The sequence below is a fragment of the Humulus lupulus genome, chromosome 4, assembly GCF_963169125.1.
Source record: "Humulus lupulus chromosome 4, drHumLupu1.1, whole genome shotgun sequence".
Lineage (NCBI taxonomy): Eukaryota > Viridiplantae > Streptophyta > Magnoliopsida > Rosales > Cannabaceae > Humulus > Humulus lupulus.
Genome location: NC_084796.1, coordinates 134,482,114 through 134,492,059, shown reverse-complemented (window position 1 = coordinate 134,492,059; position 9,946 = coordinate 134,482,114). Strand labels below are relative to the sequence as shown.

Genomic DNA, 9,946 nt, shown 5'->3' with positions numbered 1-9,946 from the left:
AATGGTTAGAGCATTACCGGGAATTAAAGGGTAATGGGATATGGATTATTGGTGTTTGAGGTTATTGGGAATAGCGGGAATTGGAGGGTGTTAACTGTGATTAATGAAATAGGTGCGAAAGGACGGTTTTTCCCTTGGTGGCTGTTAAGGTTTTATTTTAGACCTAAGGGTATTTAGGTCTTTTTACCCTAAGAGATATATATCAGCCATTAAGGCTATAGAAGAGTAACAAAAAACAGAGTCTCTCCTCCTTCTCTCCCGATAGATTTTCTTCCTCTTTTCTCTTTGGATTTTCAAGCTCAGTTTGAGGAATTAAGCCAAGGAACCAAGCTTAGCCAAGCTAGGGTTATGCTCCACCATTGAAGAGGGTGTGTTTCTGGGATTAAGGTGAGTTTCTAGCCACTAGAACTCTTGATTTTGCTCTGTTTTCTAAGTTAAGTTTCAGCTGGTTTTTGGGTTGGAAACTTGGGAATTGGTTGGAGTTTTGGCTAAGGTTCTTGGGGTTGTGGTCCCTAGGACATGTGGAGATGGTATTTGGGTTCATTTGGGAGTTAATTTGATGTTTGGAAGCTTTTGGATTGGGTTAGAAATGGTAGAGTCGAAAGAAGGAAAATCTGGGAATTGGCTGGCTGAAGGTAGCGCTACAGCGCCCAGTGTAGGGCGCTACAGCGCTACCTGCAGGGAGGTTGGGCGGTTTGTGGTTCTGCCTTGAGTGCTGGGGCGCTAGAAGGGCAGCGCTGTAGCGCTACCCTGTTTCCTCATAACCCTGTTTTGGGTGTTTTTAAGGGTTTTTGGCTTAGGGTTTCAATCCTTAAGGCCCGGGATCGAATCTACTCACTATGTGGGCATGTTTCGAGGTCCCGAGAATGGGGTTTTGGTTAAGACCCTATCTTTGGTAATTTTAATTAATTGGAGATTATTTGGTTATGACTAGGTGACCGCTAAAGGACTAAAAGTTGATCGTTCTCAAGGGCCGTTCTTTGAATCGTTCTAGCTCGACTTTGAGGTAAGAAAACTGCACCCTGTGTATTTGTGACATGCATGGCTATTATTGATGCATGTCGGTTGATTATTATGTATGACATGCATGGCTATTCTTGATGCATGTTGGTTGACTATTAAACGTGACATGCATGGCTGTTATTGGTGCATGTTGGATTTGTGGATATATTGCATATGATGCATAAGAAACATGTGATTAGGACATGCTTGGTATACTGGGTGTGATATCGTTCAGAGCTTGGGCCTCTGTGTTAATGCATAGTCCTGTTGAGTAAGCATGCTGAATACCTTGTTTATAGATATTGGACATGTGATGTATGTTTGGTGGCATGGCTTACCTGTGTATGGCGCTGACTTATTAGTCAGAATCGACAAAGGTGTCAGGTCCGTCTGTGAAGCTGTGACTTATTAGTTAAGTTCACCACGGGCTGAGCGCTGGTCGTGTTTTACCGATCCAAGGGTCAGAAGTGGCAGTGCGTTGTGAACGCCGGGCTAAATAAAGATTGGATCCAATCGAGGTCAGCATTGAATGACTCATATGGGGTATTAATGCTGGACCAACCAGAAGGTCAATGAGAATTATAAGCGCTTGCCTGGTCTATGACCAGATATTTATGGCCAAGGTATATGACCCCGGTGACTGTTTGTAACACGGCCAAGGGACGATGCCCATGGCACGACTCTAGAGTCGGAAGAAAGGTTATGTTGGTGACCATTCACCATGCACCTGTCCTAATCAAACTTATGAAAGGATCACTTATCAGTTAAGCCCTGGTGACCCTATCGTCACATGGCTAGAAGGAGCGATGCTCATTATTGTGACTTTTGGCTATTGTCACCTATTTGCTTGGACTGATAGTCCTGGATGGTTATTATGATCGTTGTTGATATTATATCATGCTTTATTGTGTTTTCTTGCTGGGCTTTGGCTCACGGGTGCTACGTGGTGTAGGTAAAGGCAAGAGGAAGCTGGACCATCCTTGAGTTGGAGAGTTTAGGTGATGATGTGTACATATGCGGCTGCTCGTCCGCCACGGCTGAGGTTTAAAGTGGAACTAGGGTTGAACCCCGTTTTGCCGCTTAGAACAGCCTGTTGTAAATATTTTCTGTAATAAACTCTGAAACATTATTTTCGGGATCCCAATATATATACTAAACGTTCCAGTGAAACGTTACATCTTAACCAAAATGTTTAAACCCTAAACCGCGAATCATACTTAGTTACACGTTTTGGCCAAATGACTCGATTAGCGAGATTAGCACTGTTTACAAGGCACACCGTAACGGTCCCTGGAGTTTGGGGCGTTACAGTATATGATATACCATCTAGGTCCTCTTGCTACCATTCGAGGTAGGTTAAATCATAACTATAGTCTACGATAATGATAAAAATCTTGGGATTTGCTTATTTGCTATCCAAGCAACTATATTTCCCAAGTGACTACAACATAAAACATATACATATATACATACATACACATAGCATATAAACATATTAATAGCACAAATCTAACCTATTTTGCTTACCAAAAATCAGGTTATTGGAGACAAGAGCGGGATTGAAAACTCCAAAAACCAAATAGTAAGATCCATAAGTTTTCTAAAGAAATGGAGATGAAAAGAAGATCTAAACCACCAAGAGAGAAACTTACCGAAAACCTTAAGTTTCAAGAAACTCAAACACCTAACTAAAAACCATAATAACAAGTTAGGATTTGGAAGAAAATGAAAAGAATAAGAGGAACTATAATGAACTAAACCTGAGGATAAAGAATATCTTAGATAGATTATAACTCTGATCTACACCTCAATACTGAAATATCACTCTATCTTACTTCCCAAGTGTTTAGAAAAGCTTAGATTGAAAAGCTTTTAATCCCAAAACCCTAGTGTTTTCTCTCTAGATATAAACTTAGTAGCTTGGAGGCTCTGAAGAATGCTTGAATGATGAATGAAATGGCGGAGTGAAAGGTCCTATTTATAGAGTACAAGGAGTGAAACTAACCCCTTTTAAAAAGAATAAATAATTGAATAAAATTTGAATTTTCTGTTCAACAAATGCCCAGAACTCGGTAAAAAACGTTCAAGAGCAAGTCCAAGTTGTTAAGGGCTGTTTCTAGTTTGGATTCCACAAAATTTCAAAAATAGAAAAGGGAGCCGATATATCGCCCCTTATAGGCGATATATTTCCTGCCCCTATATCTCGAACCTCCGTGGTTTCATTCGTGCGAAGTCGATGTGTTTTCCATATCACCCATAGGCGATACATCGACCCCTATAGCTGTGATATATCGGCATACACTGATATTTTAAACACGTTTTTGCACACTTGAAGTTTGTTACAACAACTTTGACAGAATAAAAAGTGATCCTAATAGCTACTGGAGGGTTCTAGACCTTCTAGATCTATCCTTTATTAATTTATTCATCTAAAATCCTTAAATCCTTAATAAACATGGATGTGACAAGTGTCATGTTCTTAATTATTCTATCTAAACCTTAGGTTATAATAAATATCATTTCTAGGACCAACTATATTAATCAAACCTTATGTTAAAATTAATATTTCTAAGCTATAGATAAAACTTATAAAATTTATAACTATTTCTACGAGTTTCCAACTAAATCTTGGCTTGAACCAATAACCACGAAAACTAAAATACCACAACTTACTACTACTACTATCTATCTAGCTAAGTAAAATTCTGAGACACTACACGTGTCCTCCCAACACGCTAATCAATACACTTAATTCTATTAGAGATTTTGGGACGCTATAGCCGCGTTATAGTTGGATGTTTGCAACCCAATATTTACATTGGGTTACTTAAAATATGTTATATCCCGGCCATACCAACCAATTTACACCCCTAGCTTGGTCCTTTCATGGTAAATAGGATTCTTAGAGATGTGGATTCTTGCATTGTTGTCGCAATAAAGTAAGGCTGGAAGTGCCAAGTCATGCTGAAAGTCTTTGATGATTGCATTGAGCCAAAGTACCTCACATGTTGCATTTTCCATGGCCTGATATTCAACTTAAGCTGAAGAGCGAGAAATGGTTTGTTGCTTCTGGGATTTCCATGATATTAGAGATTGACCAAGAAAAACACAATACCCAGAAATGGAACATTGAGTATCTATGCATGTACCCCAATCTACATCTGCAAAAAAATTTAGATGTAAAGGAACAGTAGCATTAGCATAAAAAATAGACCTTGGCCCAGGGTGCCTTTAAGGTATTGTTAAATGTGGTTGTCAATGCGTGTTTGAATGTAGCATCAAGTATATTTTTAAATTGTGTTAATGCACATTCATTGTTTGTAGAAAGAATGATATCATCAACATATATAAGAAGTACTAGATTGTTTGTCGAAACAATGATATCATCAACATATATAAGAAGTACTAGAAAAACACCTGCATGATGCCTAATAAAGAGTGAATGGTCAGAAGGAGTCTAATTAAATCATTGCTTAATTAATGTGGTGTTCAGTTTAGCAAACCATTATCTTGAGGTTTGTTTTAAGCCATATAAGCTCTTTTTAAATTTGCATACTGCATTTATAGAAAGCTTACCTTGAGGGCTATATCCTTGAGGTAGTTTCATGTAAACATCCTCATTGACATCACCATGTAGAAATGTATTATCGATATCCATGTGATGCAAGTTCCATTGTTTAAGGGTAGAAATTGCAAGAAGTAATCTAAGTGTATTGCATTTAGCTACTGATGCAAAAATATCAAAGTAATTGATACCTTGTTATTAGGTATAACCCTTGGCAACTAAACGAGCTTTGTACCTGTCTATTTAACCATTTGGTTTGTATTTGATTCGGTAAACTGATTTGCTTCCAATTTAATTTTGATTGGAAGGAAGAGTGGTGAGAGTCCAGGTGTTGTTTTGGTCCAAGGAAGTGAGTTTATCTGTCATAGCTTGTTTCCATTTGTTGTCTTTGCATGCTTGATAATAACATTTAGGCTCAACGCTTGTGTTGGCTGCAAAAACAACTGCTTTGAATGATGAGGCTAATATGTCATAAGAGAGATTATTAGTAATCGAATGAGTTGTAGATAGGGAAACTTAAATATAATTACAGAGATAATCATTTAAATGAAAAATATTATCTGTAGGCGAAGTATTAGTAACAGTAGGTAACATAGAAGAGTGATAAAAGAGTCAATATGATGGAGACCATTGGGATTGTGAAAATGATATATATTCTCATGAAAAATAGTATCTCGTGATTGAAAAATTTGATTTGTTTGTAAATAGGCTACATGCCTTCATATTTTCAAGGTAACTTATGAATACACAAGCACGCGATGTTGGTGAAAATTTGTGTCTTTTAGAGTCTAAAGTGGAAGATTAAGGCATCCATAGTTTCTTAAATGATCATAAGATGGATGTTTATTATGCAAAATTTCAAAAGAGGCTTTATCATGTAATAAAATAGAGGGGGTTCTATTAAACAAGTAAACAACTGTTTTAGTAATATAACTCCAATAAGACAAAGGAAATTGTGATTGGACAGCTAGAGCTCTAGAAACATTAAGAATGTGTTGTTATTATCTTTCAACTACAGAGTTTTGTTGTGGTCTATCCATACAAGAGTGAAAGTGAATGACATCCTTGCTTGCAAAAAAAAAATAGTAAGGTTAAGCTCTTTGGCATTGTCAGTTTTTACCGATTTGACGCTAGTTTTATATTGAGTGTATATGAGAGAAAAAAATTATGAATAATAGTAGAAGCATTAGATTTAACATTTAACATATAAATCCAAGTATATCTAGATTTTTCATCCATTATTGTGAGAAATTATCAGTCTTCAATGCTTAAAGTTTGATATAAACCCCAAATGTCCATATGTATGAAATCAAACACAGTAGAGGAAAAGTTATTGTGGGAATTAAGTGGTAACCTTCTTTGCTAAGCTAAATGACAGTTTGAACAATGAAAAGGAGCATAAATATTGTAGCGTCCCAAATTTGCTAATAAGGCTTAGGGCCTTGATTAGCGTGCCTGGAGGGCAATAAGTGGTTTATTATTATAATATGTGAATTTTTATGAGTATGTGATTAGAGATGCATGTTTAGGTGAATTAAATATGCATGTGGGCCCCGTTTGGTTATTAGGGGCATGCTTGTAATTTTAGCCTGTTGAGGGCATAAATGTGATAAATGGAATAATTGTGATATACTTGTGATATATCTGTAATGCACGATCCGAGATAGGCCTAGGGAGCGGTATAGCTAGAAAGTCACAACGGGGTCGAATACCTGACTCGGGGCGAGTTAAGGGGTATTTTGAGCATTGGATGTTTTACGGGGTTATTAGGTTATGGAAATAAATATTTGGAGATATATTTGAAGATAGAATGTTTAGGAAGGAATATCGGGGAAATTTATCATTTTGCCCTCGGGGACTTAACGGGATTCAGTAAATGACTAATTGCCCTTGGGGTTACTTAGGGGTTAAGGATAGGCTTAAGGGGCAAAAGGGTAAATTGGCTTTAAGGATGGATAAACTTGGCTGAGGAGAAGTCATCCACATTTTCCTTACTTAGACATATGTTGGAATCACCTTTGGAAGCTCTAGAGAAAGGAAAAGCTAAGAGAAGAAGAGGAGGAAGAAAGCTGATTTTCTTGGAAGCAAAGGAGGAACTCAAAGCTGGACTTTGAGGGATAGAAGCTGGAACTTAAAGGACTAATTCAGGGATTTAATCAAGCTCAAGGGTAAGTATTAAACTTGATGAACAAGCTGAAATTCTGCTGGTGTTGGGTGTTAGAACCTAGACATGCATGGATTGGTTTCTAGGATTGGTTTTGAATGTTTGATGGGTGTAAGAATTGGTTCATGAGTTTGTTAGAATGTTTAGGCTGTATGAGTATGAATTCTGGGCTTAATTCTGAGGTTGGGTGAAGTTTGGGGTGTGAAATATGGGGTTAAGCTAGGGGAAAACTTAAAAGAAAGGCTGGTTTTCTGAGTTTGTAGGTCGAGCCGTGGCCCGTGTGCGCGCGAAGCTTGGGGAGGCCTCTGATCTTGAGGCGTGCCGCGATGCTTAGCGAAACATGCCGCGGCCCGTGTCTCTTTCCAGGGAAGTGTTTTGCCTCTGTTTTGAGGCAAGCCACGACCCTAAAAGGATTGGGCTACGACCCTAGTTCAAATTGTTGGGTGTTTTGTGGGTTTTTGGCTTGGGAACCCAATTGTTAAGGCTCGGGGATGGATTTTATCACCCATATTGATAGAATTCCAGGTTTCGAGGATTAGAATGGTAACCTGAAGTTATTCAATGGATTAGACCTTTATGGATGGAAATTGTTGATGCGTTGTGGCTAGGGTTTCAACAAGGCTCGAACTAGGGGACTGTGCTCGGGACATCGGTGCTTAGAAATCTCGGGACACAGATAAGAAAACTGTTGTACCTGTAGAGCAGGGCGAGGCCCTATAGTTTGTGTTGTAGGGAACGACCCTATATGATTGTGCGTATGCATGTTTAAGTATTTGTTTAATTATGCTATGTGTGCATATATGTGAATGAACGACAAGAGCTGGGAACGGCGAGGACCGAGAACGGTGAAGGCCGGGAACAACGAAGGTCGAGAACGGCAAGGCTGAGTACAGGAAGGGGCTGGGAGCAGCGTTTAGCATGCGGAGTGCGAGTTGCCAGGGCGAGACCCTATAGGATACTTGGGATATCCTCACGGTGTAGACCGCGAACCCAGGGCCTGGTAAAGTGCCTGGGACAACATGGCCGTATGTGTTTAGCCCATTGGCAGTTTATTTGTATGCTGAATGATAGACATGCATATGTTATCTGCTTGTGAAAGTTTTCTTGCTGGGCTTCGGCTCACGGGTGCTCTATGGTGCAGGTAAGGGCAAGGGGAAAATCGACCAACCATGAGTACGGAGAGCGTGAAGCGGTGCGTACATATTTGGCCTGCCTGGCCGCCACGGCCAGGGGTATTTGTTTGGGAGATGATTTTACTAAACCTAGATTTTGTTGTTTAGCCGACTTTAGTTATATTTTTGAGTTGAAAATATTTCTAAAACAATATTTTGGGATCCCAAATGTTAAATGCTTTATGATTTTCAATGAATGGAATTATTTTCAATGTATAAGACTCGGTTTATGGTTTAATTACACTTTTGACTTAAAACCTCAATTAGCGAGTTAATTGCACGTTTTAAACTCATTTAGTAATGACTCTAAGGAAGTAGGGCGTTACAAATATCATGAGCTAAATTAATTATTTTATTGATTTTAATAGTAATCAAAACAGATGGATGACCAAGGTGTGTATGCCATTATTTTTTCTCACAATGAACATTACAAGAAACATATGAATTAAAAGAACTTGAAGGAGGAAAATAATCTTGGCTGAGATAGTATAGACTGCCAAGTCTTTTAGCAATCAGAGTCTTTGAAGTTAGAGAATGTTCCTATAGGAAACATGTATTTTGTGTGAATGTAATGATATGAGGGGAATCTCTAAGGAATGAGCTCACATAGAGTAAATTAAAGTTAAATTATGGAACAGATAGGACATTGTATAAGGTTAGTGTAGGATTTAATATAACGGTGCCTATTTGTTCAATCTTAATTGTTGTGCCACTTGGTAAAATCACATGTTTGACAGGTATGTGAGCATGATATGAAGATAAACATTTACTATCACATCATACATGGTGTGTTGCTCCACTGTCTATAATCCATTATTTTGAAGAAAAATGAAAGATTTTACCAGTGAAATTGTTTGTGACTAGCTGCTCGCAAGTAAAGGGAGGAGCATCTTTCTGTAATTGCTAGCTTAAGAGTGAGATGAGTTGTTGGCAGTGTGTTGTGATTGTAGATGTCATTGAGTGTGCTGAAACTTCGAGCAATTGAGAAGTGGCACAACAACTAGTTTTTAAAGTTGTTTCTTCCAAACATTTTGGCGAGGGGTCTCAACAGTAGGTTTCCGATTGCCATATCCTAGAGGGAACCCATGTAAGAAGTAGCATTTGTCCTTGAGATGGCCCAATTTTTGACAGTGGGAGCAAGTGGGTCGAATCTTTTTGGTTCTTGAACTTGGGTATTGGTTGGAATTAAGTGCAGAATTGGAAGCAGCCATGGGATTAGTATTGTAGGAAGGACCATGTTTTCGTTGTCTCTCTTCTTGAACAACCATGGAGAAGACTTTGGGTAGGGATGGGAAGGGATCAATGAGAAAGATTCGGGCAAGAATAAGTTGGAAAGACTCATTTAGACTCGTTATAAATTGTAAAACTTGGTCTTGATTATGAAAGGCAAGAGAATCAACCGCAACTACACATGTACAGGGGGTGCGGGGACGAAGTTCAACTATTTCATGCCAAATTGCTTTCAGTTTTGTGAAGTAAGCACTTATAGAATCATGTCCTTGGTGAATGTTGATGAGTGATTCTCTCATTTTGAATATTCTTGGTACATTCCCTTGGTTGAATCTGTGATTGAGTTCACTCCACATTGCTGCAGTTGTGTCAAGGTACATTATCCTGCTTTTGATTTCTTCAGAAACAGAGTGGAGTATCCATGACATTACCATATGGTTGTGATGATATTGATGTTCCTGAGTCAGATATTATTTTTATATATATTTTTATTCTAATTTTTTATTTTTTTTATTTCTTATTTCTTATACTCTCTCTCCACTTATTTTCCTACCACAGTCTCTCTCCATTTGTTTCTTTTATCCGATCACATGTTACCCTCCATTATTATTATTGTTATAAAGTGCATGTTTGAGAAACTTGGATGTTGAGCACCACACACTTATTGTTATTTTTAGGGTAAATAACATTTTGGACCCTCAATTTTGTAAAAGTTACTGATCAGATCCTCTGTTGTGTTACATAACAATTCGGACCCTAGATTTTGTAAAATGGAACAAAATGATAACCTAAGCTTGATTTTGGTCAAATGAT

The 9,946-nt window shown here is 38.2% G+C and overlaps 1 protein-coding gene across 1 annotated transcript; it reads right to left on the bottom strand.

Annotated features, from left to right (window-relative positions):
• Window positions 1-8,910: 8,910 nt before the first annotated feature.
• On the bottom strand, window positions 8,911-9,561 carry LOC133832553 (uncharacterized). Its single transcript, XM_062262878.1, has one exon. The coding sequence runs from the start codon at window positions 9,559-9,561 to the stop codon at window positions 8,911-8,913; it is 651 nt and encodes a 216-aa protein (XP_062118862.1).
• Window positions 9,562-9,946: the final 385 nt, after the last annotated feature.

Excerpts from the sequence above, each read along its gene's own strand:
- LOC133832553 (XM_062262878.1), bottom strand. The coding sequence starts at position 9,561 with ATGTCATGGATACTCCACTCTGTTTCTGAAGAAATCAAAAGCAGGATA.